General features: G+C 41.5%; 1 protein-coding gene across 3 annotated transcripts; it reads right to left on the reverse strand.

Annotated features, from left to right (window-relative positions):
• Positions 1 to 575: 575 nt before the first annotated feature.
• On the reverse strand, positions 576 to 18,906 carry LOC119029600 (cilia- and flagella-associated protein 44). 3 transcript variants are annotated; one of them, XM_037116537.1, is made up of 36 exons: positions 18,790 to 18,906; positions 18,474 to 18,587; positions 18,199 to 18,302; positions 17,217 to 17,370; positions 16,753 to 16,915; positions 15,806 to 15,908; positions 15,495 to 15,711; positions 15,124 to 15,238; positions 14,292 to 14,456; positions 13,962 to 14,117; positions 13,812 to 13,859; positions 12,962 to 13,061; positions 12,779 to 12,873; positions 12,495 to 12,704; positions 12,096 to 12,206; positions 11,857 to 12,009; positions 11,410 to 11,616; positions 10,927 to 11,069; positions 10,157 to 10,436; positions 9,917 to 9,972; positions 9,538 to 9,700; positions 8,727 to 8,857; positions 8,371 to 8,570; positions 8,155 to 8,299; positions 7,829 to 8,006; positions 6,794 to 7,035; positions 6,382 to 6,640; positions 6,019 to 6,222; positions 4,157 to 4,352; positions 3,949 to 4,053; positions 3,520 to 3,650; positions 3,277 to 3,384; positions 2,598 to 2,799; positions 2,209 to 2,369; positions 1,864 to 1,998; positions 576 to 971 (listed from the first exon to the last, which is right to left on the reverse strand). In XM_037116537.1, exons 3-36 carry the CDS (start codon positions 18,272 to 18,274, stop codon positions 696 to 698), a joined length of 5,388 nt encoding a protein of 1,795 aa, XP_036972432.1. In that variant the 5' UTR covers positions 18,275 to 18,302; positions 18,474 to 18,587; positions 18,790 to 18,906; the 3' UTR covers positions 576 to 695. The 3 variants fall into 3 exon arrangements, 2 of the variants coding, with proteins under 2 accessions (XP_036972432.1, XP_036972430.1); XM_037116535.1 differs by having other exon boundaries at positions 18,474 to 18,649; positions 18,790 to 18,877; XR_005078034.1 differs by having other exon boundaries at positions 834 to 971; positions 2,196 to 2,369; positions 18,474 to 18,649; positions 18,790 to 18,879.
• Between the last annotated feature and the right edge of the window lie 215 nt (positions 18,907 to 19,121).

Raw genomic sequence — 19,121 nt, forward strand, 5'->3', positions numbered from 1 at the left:
CTGGACTCTGTGGAGGAGAGCGATAGTTTCAGAGATGTAACTGCTTTTGGACAAACACTCTAATGCCCAGGACTTTTCATTGTTTCCAAACACTCTCCTGTTCTGGCAGCTGCAGCCGAGCAGCCTGATCTGCTCCACTGCACCTCCCAGTAACAACGTCCAGTCTCACAGTTGCTACTCAGAGCCTGAGACTTGAGCAGCCTGTGCTCAAAACATTGTATTCTTGCTTAATAAATTAAAAAGGGGCATTCTATAAAATAATTTTATGAATTCTACAAATAAACTTTTGTCCACCAGTTAGACTGTTGAAATTCAAAGATATTATAGTTATATTAGTAAGGATCAATTAGCTGACACCAAGATTTTATCACAATACTCTACTTTTAGTATCCCTTTCTTTGTTGCCTGTTTCTTTTGAAGATCGATTTTAAAATAGTACAGTATTAATTACTTGAGGATGACATGAGAAGAAATGTCATGGGGGTCAAAAATGTAAATCACTCACATTTTAAAGACCAGTAGAAAGCTTTGAGTTAAGACAAATACCTTTGAATGAAGGAAAACAGTAGTCAAAAAACTGAAGCAAATTCACTCAATTTTATTGAATCATAAAAATAACAATAATTTATAAGGAAGTGCTGTCACTGAGCAGAGTTCTCTCTCTAACTGTATGTTTTTTTCTGGTGTGTCCTCAGTTAATTAGCTTCTTGTTTGCTGGGTGACTGTTGGGCTTTAACCTGTTGGGAAGGACGACCTGGTGCTGTGTGGGTGCAGTGTGCTGAGGTGAGCAGAGGGGTGAGCCGGGGCCTCTGGGCCTGGTTGGGGGGCAGGACGTGGACCCCTTTAAGGGAGAGGTGATAGATCTCTCTCCTGAACTCTTCGGCCTGCTGCGATTGTATTTTCACCTGCTGCTGAAGCCTCTGAATCTCCTCCTGGTCCTCACGTCTCCTGTTGTCCCGGAACTGTTGGCCCTGGACACACACACAAACAGACAGCTGTGACGGCATGCAGTTATCAGTCTGTTGCATGTCCGATGGGTACGATGCTTTGAAAAGTAATTCCCCCTTGGGATACTGAAGTATAAGTCTAAGAACAGAAGGACACTTCATCAGTAGAGGTGTAACCACACTCTTAGTAAACCGCATTCTCTTGAGTCATTTGGTACAGGACGGTCAGTTCAGTATGCACCTTCATTTTTCGGTACACCCGTGACCCAAACAATAAACTGCAGAATAGTCTATTTACATCCATGTAATCTGGAATTCAGGAAATATTAACAGGTGAGAGTCTCATGTTGGAGCATTTCTGACATTTGCGTGATTTATTTTTTGTATTAATCCTCTGTACTTATTGGCCATGTGACAGTATATGAGTGTTAAAGGGGTAATATTTAGGATATGACCAGAAATTCTGTTTAAATTCTGTCACAGACGTCTGTGTACTGTGCTGCAGAAACTTCCGCTGAAGCACATTAACAAGCTCTTAGAATAACTGCTAAACCTGTCAACAGACAGACAAATTAGCCATTAGCTCATGAGGAAAATGGATAATGGATGCAAAACGTGTTTGCTAAAATGTTAGCAATAACCACTTAATTAGGTGATATATCAGAGCACTGCGTCATCTGTTACAGCAGCTTGTTTTGGAGTTCGTCTACCACCTCATGTCCAAAAAAATCATTTGGCGCCCCCTGCAGGTTCAGGAGGTATCTGAAATTCTGTTTTGACAGAGGCTGAGACTAGCTGCTGATGTGAATCAGCCCTAAAAATAAGTAGGGTAATATCATATGAATTATATCATATCTAACTGACATTGTGGATCCAAGCTTTGATTAATGTTTTGTATAAAATGAACAGAAAGAACCTTTTTCTTTTGCCTCGCGTTGAGTTTATTCTCCAGTTCTTTCTTTTGGTCCAAGAGGCTCTTCATGCTGAGGAGACGCTCGGTGTTACACCTGGTCACCTCCAACAGAGCCTGACGTGCCTCGTCTACCTTTGCCTGAATGTCACACGCAAACAGACACACAAACACACATTAAGAAAAAAAAACATTTGTTTTTGTTAAAAAAAAAGATGTTAAAAAAATGAGTCTGAGATTAGAGTAAAACAAGGCAGCGGTACAGATGGCTAACACTTGTCGTAGTGTGTGTACACTCACAAAGTCGCACAAACGCAAACACAAACACAAACACACACAGGGTAGGCCTACATCCCACTGTTTGATTTCCTTGGCATATGCAGCTTCTCTGAGGAGTTTCTCCTGCTTGAGCTCCTCCAGCGTCCTGCTTCCCGACAGGGTCATCAGAGCCTCCAGATCCACCAGCCTCCCAAACTTCCTCATCATCAGTTGGCTGCACTGCTCCTCCAGAGCTGCAGCAGCACACATACAGACACACACCAACACACAGATCAATACCTAAGAATGTCACATTCTGGCACCGTCAATGATCCAACAACCGGTAGGAGAGGTTTACTTTGCAACCTTTCAGTAGAAAAACTTTATCTGACAAACATCTGGATTTGTTTTCATCTGTTGCATCTCATAAGACATCTGATTTTTACAAGTTAGGATGGTGTGCTGGCTTGCACAGAGCTTACTGTGGATCTTAGCTTCCGTATCCTTGCGGTCATGAATGAGCTTGACGTGATGCTGGCGGGCCTGACAGTATAGATCTCTCTGCTCGTTCCTCTCCAGGCTCAACTGCTCGGTGCGCTCCTGTAGCCGGGTCAGTTCCGCCTTGTCCAGCAACAACGCTGGGCTCAGGTCAGATGGCACCGTGCCATTACTGACAAACTCAATCTGGCAGACAAGTGGGGATGTGGAAGGAACAGAAAGGGACAGAGAGTAATTGCATGAGATTATAAAATGACGGAACTAGAATGGCAATCAGAAGAGCGCATACCTCTGCAAATATCTAAAACCACTGACAGGCTGAGGTTGTTGCTCTGTGAGTTGCTCTGAGTGTATAAAAATAATTCCCCTTTATTTGAGATTTTGGGTATTTGGCACCAATTACAGGATACCATTCCTCTGCTCTGGTTTCTGTTTAATCTGGGCTCGTTTTGCCTGAGATCAGCTCAAAAATAAATATAGAGTTGTGTGGTTGCAATTTAAGCTTCTTTTTCACTTGTCTATGCTTTCTTTGGGCTTGAAACACCTGAAAACTGCGTGCAACAACCCCAGTGAAATATAATGACAGAAAGCTACACATAAGAACTTTTAAACATTCCTAATGACATCAAGATCTATCCCTGACCATCAAAATATCTGACTTACCTGGTTCAGTCTGAGAGGAACCACCACATCCAGTTCATTCATTTTTTGCTGTTTATCTCTGTCCAAGCTGTCCCTGGCTTCCTTCCACTTGCTCCTCAAAGATTTCTTCTGCAGAGCCAAGAAATCCGCCCCCCACCACACACACACACACACACACACACAATACGATGTGGTACAAAATGAGCGCATGGTAACATAAACATGAATGTTGAAATGAGAAGACAGAGAGAAGAGGAGTACGACCTTCTTGGCGAGGGTGTCACACTCCGTCTTAAGAGCTTCAGCGCTCTTCTTCTTCTCTGCCAGCAGTTCCTCCAGTTCCAGCCGACGCTCACGCATCTGCAGTGTTTCCTCAAATAGGTCGCGGTCACAGCCTGAGACATACACACACACACACAGATTCATACTTGCAGTTGAGCAAATGTAATACAATGTGACACAATACACACAGTAGCTACAGGTGGGAGCACATCTATCATGCCAATTGCGAATATGAATTTATCTTTTCACAGCAGGTACACTATCGATCATTGAAGACAGTTTTTCAGGGTTTTATGCTGAATGCTTTGAAACATCCTGTAGTACCTGACGGCGACACAGTTAAGAATTAAAAGTTTCCACTTCACGGTGAAAAGTGAAAGATCTGAATCCTCTCTCTCCCACAATACTTACCTTGAGGGCAAACACAGTCCTGAGCAGCTTCTTCCTCATCTGTATCGCTGTCATGATGGTCACCAATATCCCAGTCATAGTCTCCATCACTGTCCTCCTCTCCTTCTGCAAACACACATTCGGCTCACGAAGGACACAGGGAAAACAACTGACACACACAGACAGCATCACCCATTGTACATTGTACAGTTGTGTTCCTTCACCCCACCTTTACTTTCTGTTTGCTCGCTCTTCTTAACACGTTTTATCTTCTTCTTGAAGATTTTGGTCAGCTCCTCTTCAAACTTGTTCTCCAAACCCAGCAACGCCTCAAAAGCAGAATTCAGGGTCTTCTTTCTCTTCTCCAGCTTGACTATCTCTTCCTGCATCAGCTCCAGCTCTTCATTACACTCCTCCAGCTTAATCTGTCAGAAGAGGGAGAGGAGGATCGAACAAAGTACATGAGGATCTATTAACAGCCATCTGAGGAAGGAAATCACCTGCATTAACATACACACATATTATTGTAATCCTGCCTACACAGCAGCAGCTTCAGCCGTGTTCTGGCAGGACCAACACACAGATTTTCAGTATCTTGATATAGCCTAAGGATATAGCAATTTTTATATGCATCAGCTAGCATTTACAAATATACTGTGTGACTGGAACATGAGCCGATACACAGCCTGTGGTGACACCTGAATTGATAAAAATGGCAATTCCAAACACACACAAGACAGACAGACGACTGAAAAAGACGTTTAACGATGAATGCAGAGGAGGTGGACCCAAATGCAGGAGAGGGCAGACAGAAAGTGCAGTGAATGAAGGTTTATCTGGGATCACACAACAGATGACTTGATGAAAACCGAACTAAGGATTGGACTTAGCAAATAACAAAACTAACGAGGGGATGAGCTGCGGGCAGAGTGACGTGGAGCAGCACAGGTGAGGGTACTGAATGGAACAGCACTAGGATCAAGGAAGGAGCTCATAGGCTGGAGAAACACCTGAAATATAGGCTAACAAAAGGAGATGCAGTGCAGGTGTGAGTGGAAGACTTGGGGGGAACACAGACATCAGGGAATCTCGCAATTCTCAAACGACAGAACCATGACAGGACTTCACCTGTCTCGGCACCACCTGTGTAGAAATGCCCTCAGTGCCCTGGCCTGCTCTCAGGTCTGTTAATCAGGTTAAAAATCACACGCCATGGTTCACTTGAAAACTCTTTCGCTTATAGAAACAGATTTTAATGAAAGAATTACATGATGTTATACTGTCAGTTATATTGTTATATTGCTTTGTAATTCATTGTTAAGTGAATAATGATTTGATCTGACTGATGGCATAAGTTTTAGCTAGTGATAAATGAGACAGTCCGACTGATGTTTCCGTGAGCAGCAAGCATTGCTGTCAGCCACTTCGATATTACTTCTGGGTCAGGAAACAGCAATTAACTGATTATTCTATGCTGAAATACTTCACAGTATCCAATTAAAGGTCCAACATCTCAAATTCTTTATTACTATTCATCATTTTGTATTGTTGTTTTGAAAGACAACAGCTACATTTTGTGGAGACAAAATCAAATTAAACCTCTGATTAAACTGTACATGTGCTTTGATACATACTGTAGTGAAATAAATTAATGTATTATACGTGTGAAACTGAAAGTGAGACTTTTCCTCAGACTATAATCGTTCTGTCTCTACTAATATCAAACTCAAATTCTCCAGTGGCAGTAAAAACAACACAAAATATTGAATTACAGGTGTCCTGCATGCAAAATCCCTTTCAAACTATCATCAGTTGAAGTATAGAGACTGATATATTATCACATAGTATGAGATTGCTGAAACTGATGCATCAATGTGAAAGCTTATCATATGTTTTTAAGCATGATCTTAATCTGAAACTAGTAGCAACAGCTGTCAGACAAACGCAGTGGAGTTAAAAGCTTAGTTACTTACCACTACTCAATTTCTCATATCATTTTGATCTTCATCCTGCACAGAATTGAACTGAAACCTTTTGAAACCTATTGTAAACACTTTGGTTCATACCACAGTTAGAAAAACTGTCTCCCACCTTTACGGTACTCTCCTCCTTAAGTTGTTCGTTGAGCTTCTCCTGCAGGCTCTCCTCTGTCCTCTCGAACTCCTGGAGGAACATCAGCTCCTGGTAGAGTGTCAGCTGACAGAGGTCGGCCTGCTTCAGCTGCCAGTCCAGACGCAGCTTCTCATGACGCAGCAGCCGGAGCTTTGCATCAAACTCACACAATGAGGTCTCCATCTGATAATTTGAAAAAAAAAAACACACATAGATTTTACAGTCTTAGAGTGTTAACATCTCTTTGTAAAGCTCAGTAGATTCCAGGGGATATGATTTTACGATTACACATTTAAAATGTTTTGATCAAAGATTCATCATTTCATGGGCAAAATAACAGACCTGCTCCAGCAGACAGTCCTGCGCGTGCAGCAGTCTGATTTCCTCCTCCGTCTTGAGTTCCTTCTCCAGGTCGCTCAGCTCTGCTCCTTCCTCTACAGCCATCTCTTCTTCTTCTCTGGCTACAGATGAAGCTAACAGGCTGGGAGTCCCTTCCTCTCCTCTCTCCTCCTCTTTTCCTTCCTCTCCTTCCATCTGTTTCTCAAGCTGCTCCAATAGAGTCATAACTCCCTCCTGCTCCTCTTGATCCATGGTCTGGAGGCTGTTAGAGAATAAAAAAACACTGAAAACAATCTGAGGCTCTTGCTCTGTTATGAGCTTAGCTGTGTTAGATGGGTTTAAGTCATATGATCACTTAACTCCCAACTTTAGTATGTGTCTGAACTTGGATCAAAGTAAAGCCAGGTTAGTGTACCTCTTTTCCCTTAGAACCCGGTATCGCTCCAGGGTGGCTTTGCTGTAGTGCAACCTCTTCTCTGGGATTTCCTCTGGTAGTATATTGGGCAGGACAGGTGGAGGGCGGCGGAGATGGGCTGCAAGACGCCGTTGTACCCTCTGAACCTGCTGAGCCTGAGCTCGCAACTGAGACACCAGGCGAACTTTGGAGTCCCGCAGTGCCATGATCCGTTCATTCATCTCTGTCTGCTTCCCACGGATCTAAAGGGGCAGATAGACTTACTATATGAATCTGCTATGCATGCAACTATAAAATAATTACATATGTGTACGTATATATATATATATATATATATATATATATATATATATATATATATATATATATATATATATAGATATATATATAGATATATATATATTTAATGAATTGTTCTATTCACTTTCTTAAAAGGGAGAAATGCCCATCCAGACCCCAGTTTATTTAGTTTTTAGTTCTGTCTGACCAAAACCTGAAGATATTCATTTTTTCAGACATAAAACTGAACCAAGAAGAAATCCTCACACCAGAGATGTGTGTCCTCAATAAATCATATGTTGATCAAAATCAATACAATTTCTGATCATATAATCAAATAATTAATCAATCAACCAACTGAATTTAATTCTCTTGCTCTCTGAGTTTTTAAGAGGAAGAGACAAGTATAATTTTAACATAAAATCTTGCCTTGTACAGCTATATACTATGTATGCTATATTTTGCATAACTAGCATTTATTTCCATTATGGATTATTATATTATATTATATTGTATTATATTGTATTATATTATATTATATTATATTATATTATATTATATTATATTATATTATATTATATTATACAATTTGTTGTCTTGTTTATTAAATGTCACGGTTTTCGTAATGGTGACATTATCAAATTGTTAATTGAAAGCCTTTTTAGGAGACACTCAATAAAAATATGAACATGAGAATGAGCACAATAAGGGACCTTTAAGATCTGTATGTGTGTGTGTCTGTGTGTTTGCATGTACATTTTCCTCCAGGCCAATCAGCTGCGCTCTCTTCCTCTCAGTGTTCATCCTCAGGTGTTTGGGCACCGTGAAGTCTTTGGCAGATTTCAGCTTCAAGTCCCCGATGTTCTCTTTGGCTTCACGTATGGCCTGTACATCCTGTGGGTCCTCGCAGTTCTCACTTGGCTTCTCTGCATAACTGAGACACCAACAATCCATCACAGTTTTACACCAGGATCACAATGGTTCTAAAAGAATACAGGAAACATGATGAGCATGAAAGAAAACAAAGAATGTCATCTCTGGCTCCTATTTCGAGCCCAGTGGACCCAGGTGATGATACTCACAGTTGGGCCCACTCCTGTTTCCTCTTCTCTATCTTGGCTCGAGCTTGTTCTGCTTTCTCTGCAACCCTTCGAAGCCTCTCAACCTGCCGATTCCCGAGCTTTACGCCAGCTGGTCTAGCCTTCGGCTGGCGCAACACCTCCTCCTCTGGAGGATACACACAGGTGAGTGGTCACACGTCTTTGGCAGGTGAAACGAACATACAGACACTTTCCTACCTTCTAATTTGCTGCTGTCATTTGCAGGTTCGGCTCTGGATCTTCTGCGCTCTGGTGCAGCAGCTGCATCACTGTCAGGTCTGCTCTGATGTCTAGGCTGGTTTGAAAGCTCGGTGAGCACCGGAAGACGGTAGGTGTAGACTCTGTGGTCGGTCCTGATTGCGACCACAGTGACCACGGTTTCCAGAGAGTCCCTGAACCTGAAAAAATCCAGGTGAGGGTTTCATTCTGGAGGCTGGCTTACTTCATCTCTGAACCTCTACCAACACCAAACATCGGTTAAGTATAGCATTTAAACTCATACATAATCAGTGTGTGTATGTGTGCGCGCGTGTGTGCGTGTGTGTCATCAGTACCAGTCCTGAATTTTGCGGAGTGCTATGCTGCAGCGCTCCTCCTCCCAGGCCATGAGCTTTCTGACCTCCCTCACTCGCTGGGCCTTCACCCTCTCTGTCTGCTCACTGAAACGGTGGTCAAGCTGCAGCTCCTACACACACAAACACATTGCATTGACATACATTTATGTAGCAAGTAGCTGAGTTAGCTGCTTACTGAGAGGGGTGACTGTGATGATCGATGTTTTTCTTTGTGTTTCTCTGATAGGTTTGGAGTTCCTATTTTCAAGGCCTTTTTTCTATTTAATTTAGTTAGCTGCCAAAGGTTGGATCATAATTTGTTGACTGCAACTTGATTCTGTTGTTTATGTTAGACCTATTTTGGGTAATTTATTTAGTGGGTTAAAACACCAGGTTACTACAGTGTGTATAAATGTGTCCTGATTACTCTTGGCTAACCTTGTTACTGAAATAACTGTATTTTATTGTATGAACAAATTTTGTGAATGGTGGTTATTGCATCAAATTTTCATTATTTCTGAATAAGCGATTAAAATCCTGATGATGAGTCATTTGTTGGAGTTATTCGAAAACAATAAGGTTTTTCCCATCTTAATGCTGTGGCCCACAGTTTCTATGTACAATAATCTTTAAACTTTGACAGCATACTATTTGTGCCAACTGAACAGAGCCATAATAGGATTTGCTGAATTGTGGGTGTGTCTTTTAGTTTTATTCTAAAACTTCCCTAGATACAGCAGCTCCAATTGCAAAAAATACATAATTACTCAAACCAAATGACTATGAGTGGCCCAGGTTTGTGTGTCTGTACCTGAGGTGTCAGACGAACGTGCTCCGGCAGACTCTGGTTCTTGTTCAGCAGCTGTTTGAACTTCTTCTGGAGCTCAGCCAGCTTCTTCTGCTTCGCGGCAATCTTCAGATCGGCCTCCCGACGCAGACGGTCCTTCTCCAGCTTCTGCTTAGCTGTCTCTATACTGGAGGGAGTAAGTGGTGAGAAAGCTAGATGACATAAAACTTTCATGATTTTCTTGTAGCTAAATGTCAGAAATCTAAATAAAAAATACAGAATAAAATCCTGTTTTCTAATGTACAAGTCATTTTCATAAATGGAGACACAGAAAGACACACCAGAGGACAAGAATAGAGTGTCAGAGAGACACGTAATTCCTAAACAGATTATTCACAGTCACCTGTAGGCTGCTGGGTCCTCAATGTCCTTCGCTAACGCCTCATTCTCAAGACCCACCTGTTATCAGAATAACACGTAAACAAGATATTTCTATTTCATTGTTTTTTGTGTGGAGTAAACAATAACTCTGGTTCTGATGTATGAATTTTGATCATTAGGTTTTAAACTGACCAAAATGAGTGCAATGATAAATCAGACATAACACTAGGCAAAGTAAAGTGTTGATAAAATGTTGACTGACCCGGGGTGAAGGAACCTTGGCCCTTTTCTTCTGCAGGCCTTTCTGTAGCTCCTCTGGAGGGAGCAGGCTGAAGGAGAAGATGTTCCCGTCATCTCCCGCCGTCAGCACAAAGTGGTCGTCATGGCCACAGCAAATGTGCCACAGGTGCCCGTACTCGTTGTCGTGGACGCTGAGAGCCCAGTAGGCCTGCATGGAGGTGAGGCTGTGGTCACCGGACTGCAGGGGGTAAACCCTGATGCAACCTGAGTACATGCCGCAGAACAGCAGCTGTCTGTCGGAGCTACGAAACACCAACATGACAGATCGGCAGAACAGGTAAAGTAAAACAGGTAAAGTTTCAATTCTAAACTTTACCTCTTAAAAAGTTTACTCCATGTGATGACTCCTGATAGTTTTAAAGCTGCATTTAATAATTTTTGGCCACTAGGTGACACAAAAACTTGATTCCCTCTCCTGTTTGATGGATGCAAATTATCTTTTTAGCTGCTAAATGTTCCACTTTCTTCACCATCTATTGACTAACTTTGTTTGTCTGCCTGCTGTTTGGTGGTGGACAGGTAGTGTACAGTGGGTTATCAAAGTTTATAATTGCTGAAAATAGATGCCTGCCACTGCTGAAAACTGGGTTGATAAGAGACTGGACTCGGCAGTAAATGTGCTGTAAAGTACCAAAACTGTGGGCCAAAAAGAGGCAAAAAAGAAACACAGCAGAGCTGCACAAAACGTTTGTTTCATTCAGTCATTCAGAATGCAGTCATTTGCTAGTTTACCTGAAGGTAATGGAGCAAATTGGGTCCTTCTCCGCGTTCTGAATAGGCAGAAAGTCAAAGGGCTCATCCTGTCTTTGTTTTGGGTCCTGGTCCTGCTCCTCAGAGAACTTACAGTGATACAAATAACCTGCGTCGAAGCCTCCCTGCAAAGGAGAGACAATGGAGAAATACATCTTACCTAATATAGCTTCACCATCTCATGTTCTGTTTTCCCCAGAATGCCTTTTGACACACCAAGGAGGAACATCATTAAGTTATTCTTCTAAACTCCAAGCTAGGTATGTAAGACTATTTTACTCTTCCAGCTCTCTTCATGTTCCTCTTTCCACTATCTCAGGTTTTACAATGTCTTTTAAATAAGCATGGCCAATTATCATTGATGATTGTGTTTATCAATATGATAAATAAAATATGATCATGTCTGTGTGTGTGTGTGTGTGTGTGTGTGTGTGTGTGTGTGTGTGTGTGTGTGTGTGTGTGTACCATGGAGAGCCAGAACTGTCCAGGCTGGGAGTAGAAGCCACAGTAGAGAGGACTCGGAGGGTTTGGGATGTAGAGAGCAGGCAATTCTTCCTCCTCCTCTTCTTCCTCTTCCTCTGTGTCCAGCTGCATTGATTCTTTCATCCTCTCTTCTCTCTCTTTCTTCTTCTTCTCCTTTACAGCTTGACGTCTTGCAATTTCCTCCTCTCTCTGAAGTACACAAAAACACATAAATGGTCTGAAACTGATATGAAGTTAGCTGTCATGCAGCAATCCCTTAAAACTCAACTTTATGACACCAGGAATTGAAGGCGAGAAAAATACTTGAATGGCGTGCGAGTGTAAAGAGGAGAGAAGAAGCAATAATGATGCAAAAATTACAATGAAAGCTATTAAATGGTGTGGTATTAAAACCCGACAAACTAAAGCGAAGGCAGACCAAGCTCAGACCTTAATTTGAGATTTGATGCTCCTGAACCTGAAATATCTGCTGGTCTGTTCAGGCAGCTGGAAGGTTTTGGTCGGCCTCTGGGCCTCTGGGTCAGGACTCTGCACCTCAACCACGTGACCATTCTGACACAGGATGAGCAGCCTGCATTCACTCTGGGTAAAATAAAGAAGGAATTGGTTGAATAAAAAATGTTCCATCAGAGACATTTGAGTAGAGGTGGGTCAGCGACCAGACTTACGTGGGAATGAGGCGACCATTCCAGGGCCTGCACCGGCCCGGGAACCTGGACAAAGCCAATGGGGTTGTATTTTTCTCCAACCGTGAAGAAAAACACAGTGCTGTCTGAGCTCTGGGTGGGAAGACAGTGGTGAGAAGCCAGAAAAATTAAATTAATCAATTTAGATATCATCAAAAGTAGGTTATGAAATCGTTGTGCATTTATTAGTGTCAGAAATGACTTTAACCAATGAAATCCATGAGTGTTTCATAACATTATGTGACTGAGGGCAAGGCAATAGCAAGAAAAAAGGCACAGTCGCAACAGTGTGTCTCATAAACGTAAACGCGCATTTGACAAACAGCTGTGTCCTTTGGCTGTCATAGACAAATCTGTGAGATTTCCAGGAGAGGGTCTTACCCCTGTTGCTAAGATCTCTCCATTTCGCTCATAAGCAACAGCAGTGACTGGGGCATTATGGGGTTTGAAGGCCTGTTTGAGGCGCAGCCTGGCATCTCCTTTGCGGCAGTGCCCACTGAGCACATGCAGCCTCTGAGGGTTGTACACCTCCAGTAACCGGACCACACCATCCTCAAAGCCTGTCACCAACAGACCTCCACTCTGGTCGACCTAAAGACGAACATCAGGTCAGTGCTCTGTGAGTATACGTCATGTGCGGTAGCACGATATATATTCAGACTCACCAAAGGTGGAGCCCAGCGGACAGCAGTTCCACCCAGATTGAAGCGACTGGTGGTTAGTTCTCTTTTAGCTAGGTAGTCAAAAACTTTGACTGAACCTGGAGAGCAAGGGGCAGACGCAGACAGAGTCCCATTACAGTGTGTTTGCATAAGGTATGTGTGCAGCCGTGGAAATGTGTGACTCACAGTCGGCAGCAGTAGTGGCCATCAGGTGGGATTTCCTCGACACGTCCAGGCCCCGGATCGGCCCGGCGTGGAAGGTAAACAGGCACTCCGGATCAGGAGTCTGCACAAACAGGACACACATCAATGTCGTTACACACTCATTATTTATTACATGTGGTGATACAATATGGTTTGCAGTATTTTTTTTTTTTTTTGAGAACTAGACAATAATAGCTATATATGACCATTACTACTATCTGTCCATTTAAAGTGGGACTGATTGGCTTGTTGAATCTCTGGGGAGATGTCATTGGTAGAGAAGTAATTTGTTTAATTACACTGAACACAGACAATTTAATAATTGAAATTTTGCTGTATGAGTAGATTTATGTCGCTTAGATTTTCATTAAATTGATAATTTAACAAAACTATTATACAGCTGTGTTTTCCCTTGTGTTTTAAACACAGTTTTGTTTAGTACAGTGGAAGGGCAGCCATATTGTGCTGAGTCAGAGGACAGCTGACAAAAATGATTTAAAAAGTCATATTGTCTAGTAATTGAAAAAAAGTTTTACAGTTTTTAATGGGTTATTCTCTTCTCATACACCCAAATGTTGTTGTGTTGTCGCTGTAGTAAACACAACACTTTTCTTTAAATGTTTAAAGGTAAAAATCCATGATTGTGTAAGGAGCCCCTCTGAATGTGTGCCAGCCTGTTTGTGTGGAAGATTGAGTTCAGTCTAATCATACGGACAAAACGTGACGTAAGCGTTGACACAACTGGAGTACTTTGCATCATGTGAGGCTGAGATAAACAGAGACTAACTTAATAACTCTATAAAGATCTAAGGCGTCAGTGTCTGAAACTCACCGTGTAAGTCAATGAAAGGTCCAGTTTCCAGATGGCTCCGCTGGAATCCTACAAGAAGTTCAGAGATCAGGTTGGAAAGATTGATCAAGGTGAGATTATCAGTATCACAAATGGTTTGAATGGGTAATCTTTGAACTTGTGCCGTCTGACCTGAGCAAACCAAATGTTGGATTCAGGCAGGGGGCTCTTAACCACAGAGGAGAGGTGCACGTGGTGTCCCACCACCATCTCGTTCAGTGGCTCCATCTCAAACCTGCTGCTGTCACTGCTACTGTCAGCAATGTCAATGCTCTCAAAGTTCCAGCCCTGCAGTGGGCAGAGGGGCGGTTACAAGGTCATACTATGATTGTACTGAAACTGATTACAATCTCCATCCAGATCATTACTCCTGCTCGTATGTACGTATACAATAATGCCAGGCTTATTCTTGAATCCTTTAAATTTGACAGGCACAAAGTTCTGCTATTGGCAGCGTCTTACCCGGACCACTCCATCAGAGCCAAACGTCATCAGCTGTCCATCTTCTAGGGTAAAAGGCTGGACAATCCCAGTGTGACAGTTCCTTCCCCCCTTGCGGCAAATCTCCACCTTGACGCCATTCCCCTCCCACAGCAGCAAGTTGCCCCAGGCTGTGCCAGACACCACCTGACAGGAGGAGACAGAGTGTGAAAATGTATTTTTGGACTTAATAGTTCTCCCAGTATATTTATGTATTACATATATCTTTTTATCAATGAGTGCTCACAAAATTTATACATCTATGGTAACTGGACAACTCCATCTGCTGATTATGTGATGCAACTGAACACTCCAGAAGAGCTACTATGTGGAATTGACACATTAAACAGAAAAGTAAATAACTTTACGACAGTGCTACTATTTTCTATTTTCTACTATTCTTTTACACCACACTTGCTTATTTAAGCCACCTCTGATCAAGAAAATGATGAAATTACAAATAGTACTGGTGACGATGCAAATCGTTTAGCTTAACAGCCAATAACAGTTATTTCTCTCACTGACAGACTCTACAGCAAAATAAGCTTCATGTGCTCCACAGGATGAATCATGATAACTTTGATGATCACATGACTTTGCAGCACTGTTATCAGGTAAAAATGTAATATAATTTGCACTCAACATTGTAATTGCAAGCACATTAGCTGATGTTAGCATAGTTGTGCCAGTGTACAGCCTCATAGAGCCACTAACGTGGCTGTACACTCCAAGTTTTGTCTGATAAATTTCCAGACCTTCCTGACTTGTGTACAAAAAAACATGCCTAAGTGTGTAAGAATAGCAGGGCACAGACCTTTCCATCAGGAAGTTCCACGTAGCCCTCAATATCAGTTGCCGTAGTGTTCCCAAAATGGCCCATAAGACCTTGCAGTTTAATACCTGTGAAGGTGCCAGCCATTTTCCAGAACCTGAGAAGCAGAGAAGGTTTTTCACCATATTTAAAAAAAAAATTTACATATTGTATTTAATATCATTGTATTCATTCAACTTATGATATCTGAAGCCATTTCTGTGACCACTGATGTTTTACGTGCAGAGTATTTCTTGGCTTGGAGAGGTGATTTCCTGGAGTCTTCACTAGTTGCAAGGCAATCTCAAAGTGACAAGACTCCAGGAAGTCACTGCTGCTGGCGAGGTTCTTGGGAGATTCAGTGTGTCCTTTACTTGATGTGTCCAGATCCTGATGATGTGAGCAGACCCGGGTTGTATGGGGAGAAACTGAGTCGGTAGACATCCTGAGAAATGGCCTTGCAGCTCAGTATCACCTCCTCCTGCCTCCAGTTCCACAGTGTCAGCATGTAGTCGGGTGCGCTCCCCACGCTGCCCAACAGCTCCCCATCATGGTTAAAATCCACACAGCTATATGCCTTCTCTGTTCCGCCTACAGACATGCAGGTTAAAACATGATCAACAGCAATACAAAGACTTAACATTGGAAAAATGGGGTCAACTCAACGCATCCTTGTCAAAATTACCTCTGAGGATGCGGTACGGACGTAGCGAGGGATATTCATAGACTATAATGTCCGGGTAGTTTCCCTTTTCGGCTACAGCAAAGAACTCCTTGCAAGGGTGTGCCTTCACACACACATACACACACACACACACACACACACACACACACACACGGAAAATAAGACAAAATATTGAAGGCTTGCATTCTCTGTTTTTTTTTCCAGTAGTTATAGTAAGCTATCCATTCATTTCCATGGGGTATCTGTATGTCATCTGTATGTATTACAGAGAAGTCTGTGCACATTTCTGTCATAGCTATACTTCATGTTGTGGTAGTGCAGATCGTTCAAGTCAATCTGCCCTTACAGAGGTTAAGAAGAACTGCCGATGGGTGACGTACTGTGAGTTGGCTGGTGCATGGTTTTGGCTCGGATGGGTTTATGTTTGATCGAAGTTTATTCAGGCTCCGTTTTCTCGATACATATACAATATGACCTCCACTTCTGGTTCATGATCTTTCTATATTCCAGTTAAACAGTGCATTAAAATATGGTTCTGAAACCATTTCAGAATTTCTCAATCCAAAAGAGAGAGAGGTAAGGGTTTGACAATACTCTCTGAATGTAGATACGGCCATACAAAATGTGGAATAACTGTAGTTCAAACAACTGCCCTAAGACCGCAAACACAACACTTCATCAAACATGTCACCTGGAAGACTTGCTGGCAAAGGAGTGGGGGGCTCTGGGTGCAATCAAAATACAGAGAAGTTTAACATTGTTTATTTACATATACTACCAAAATGTAAGTGATTCAAAGCTGGTTAAAAAATTGGCAAAGTTCCTGTTTAAACAAATAGCTGCCTAAAACAGTGAGGAATAATAGTTTCAAAAGCTACATACACTACAGCTTGGTCTGACATGTAGAATAGATCTATGCTGTGGTCATCAATAAAAAAACATCTTACGGTGATGGTTCCAATTCCTCCTCCACTGCAGGAGCGAAGGTATTTCTGCTCCTTGGTGGAAATGTCCAGCAGGATGAGCAGGTTTCCTGCTATAAAGATCAGAGTTCTGTCATCCAGCAGCTGCAGGTTCCCCCTGCGGCCGCTGTCATAACCAAAGGAGTGACTGAGTGCAGGATGAATTAAGGGTCAAGATGAGATTCACTGAGGATTTACACAAGATACATTTTGGATTTTTTTTAAATGATACACAAGGTCCTTTAATTATCATTATTACAATTGGTTGTTGACAACAATCATCTGCACATTTATGTTACTATTAACACTTAATAATATAATAATAATACTGTATTAATAATGTATTGTTATCATTATGTTTTATATCATATATTCACAAGTTTCCTGGGGAGGTTATTACTATAGCCGGTCCGAATACTGATCATAAAACACATTTTTAAGAAGGATACGAAAGGTGCAGAAGGTTCTCTGGGATTTCAGAGTCAGGTGTGATGAACGGTCTGGAGTGAAGCTCCTCATACTTGTAGTTCTTCTCTGGACAAAGCTGCTTCTCAGATTCCTCTTCAGCCTCCTGCTCCATCACTGGGTTTTCACTGTCAAATCCTGTGAGAGACAAAAAACATTTGACTGCAGCTTTCAGTCATCAAATGAGCATTTCTAAAACTTTTTAATATCCCATCTGAAAGACAGTAAGAAAAAAAAACATTATTCTTATTCTTATCTATGATAGATCAGAGGTTTAGGTTACTAATGTAAAACAAACAAGACAAAAAAAAAAAAACAACCCATTTTTATTCTATGCTTTTCAGATCTGCTGGTTTAAACTGACATTTCAACTTTTTTCATGTCTGCTTTTACTGGTACAATTTCATTGCTTTTTATTTCTTATTTGACTGAGAATCAATCTGCTTTCAGTGGGTGTAACCTATTGTGCATGTCTTTAAATACTTACTCTGAATCTCGATTCAGTACTTCAGTTTATCTGCTTCAACTGGTTGTAAATGCTGGAGGCCCACTTTTCAACATATTCACTCCATTCAAACACCAAAATATTAATCTCAATTAGGAATCGACACTTTTTTTAAAAAACAAAAAAAACAAAAGGTATTTGACATTTTCAAAAACCCTCAAATATTCCACATCTTTTAAATATTGTGGACATTATTCAAAGTGCCTACAGCCAGCAAAGCATATTTAGCATCAGCTCTTCAAAAACCTTAATTATTCGACATATTTCATAGACTTTTGAAGTTATTTAAAGTTTTCACAGACAGCAATGTGCATTTGTTGTCAGCTTCTCAACAGGCAGTAATCATAACTGCAAGTTCTTCGCAACTTGCCTTCTATAGTTTCTGTTTCGTCCTCCTCAGCTAGCTAGGTTAGTATTAATGAGGGACTTTGTAAGTGTCGCTACATGTACTCTAACGTTACCTCCAGTGTTCTCCTGTGAGGCTGTCTGTGTGCTCTCAGCCTCTTCACCAACGGGGGCTGTGTGTTCCTCCGACATTTCGTCATCTGCTGCTCAGGTTTTAGATCTGTAAAATAAACATAGGAATGTATTATTCTCAGGTATTTGCAACTTCACCTAACTGACGTTGAGCTTTAATGGCAGTGGATGTGATAAGAAAGCAAAATAAAGCGTTAGCGGAAAAACTGAACATTTAGTTCAGTTATTCCGTATCAAACTAAGACTAGAGTGTAATTACCTTAACTTTGGCTCGTATTTAGCGTATTTTTAAAAATATGGCTCTGCAATTTTCCTTCTCCCCAAGACCGAGTCAGTTTGGAGGCGTTGCCAGGCAACAGGTAACGTCTCTCCGCTGCAAAGCATGGTGGTTAGTGTGTTTTTTAAGCCGTTTTTGGCTTCATGGTAGTTCTTCACCTTGGCATAAAAAGGACAGTTCATTTTACGTAAAATGCAGAAAATCATGATACAATAATTATGATAATAGTACAATTAAACAATCCTTATAATGATCCTTCTGCAAAATGAAATATGAAACAAATAAATTATCTTCTTACTTGAAGATTCAGGTTCTGAACTCCATATACATATATTTATATATCTATATAATATATTTATATATGTCTATGCTGAACTCCTCCTGCGTATCGTTGTAACCATAGTAACGACGTCTATCCCTTTAAATGACGTATGTAAACAAACATGGCCGCCCTCTACACAGTCGAGCAGGGAAAGCCAGAGATTACTGAGAATACTAATATTACGTTGTTGTCGGTGCACTCTAAGACTTCTAAGCAGAATAAACATTTCAAAGCAGTGATACATAAACGGTAAACATTAATATTCTACTACATATCGACGAAAAGGCGTTGTCGCAAAAACGTACGTT

This window comes from Acanthopagrus latus, chromosome 12 (genome assembly GCF_904848185.1).
Source record: "Acanthopagrus latus isolate v.2019 chromosome 12, fAcaLat1.1, whole genome shotgun sequence".
NCBI classification, from domain to species: domain Eukaryota; kingdom Metazoa; phylum Chordata; class Actinopteri; order Spariformes; family Sparidae; genus Acanthopagrus; species Acanthopagrus latus.

What these genes read in the sequence shown, in the direction of transcription:
- LOC119029600 (XM_037116537.1), bottom strand. Translation starts at nt 18,274, where the DNA reads ATGTCGGAGGAACACACAGCCCCCGTTGGTGAAGAGGCTGAGAGCACA. An exon ending in GAGAACCTTCTGCACCTTTC is followed by an intron (nt 16,916 to 17,216) that starts GTATCCTTCTTA and finishes TCCTGCACTCAG; the next exon opens with TCACTCCTTTGGTTATGACA. An exon ending in GTGACACCCTCGCCAAGAAG is followed by an intron (nt 3,385 to 3,519) that starts GTCGTACTCCTC and finishes TTGGCTCTGCAG; the next exon opens with AAGAAATCTTTGAGGAGCAA.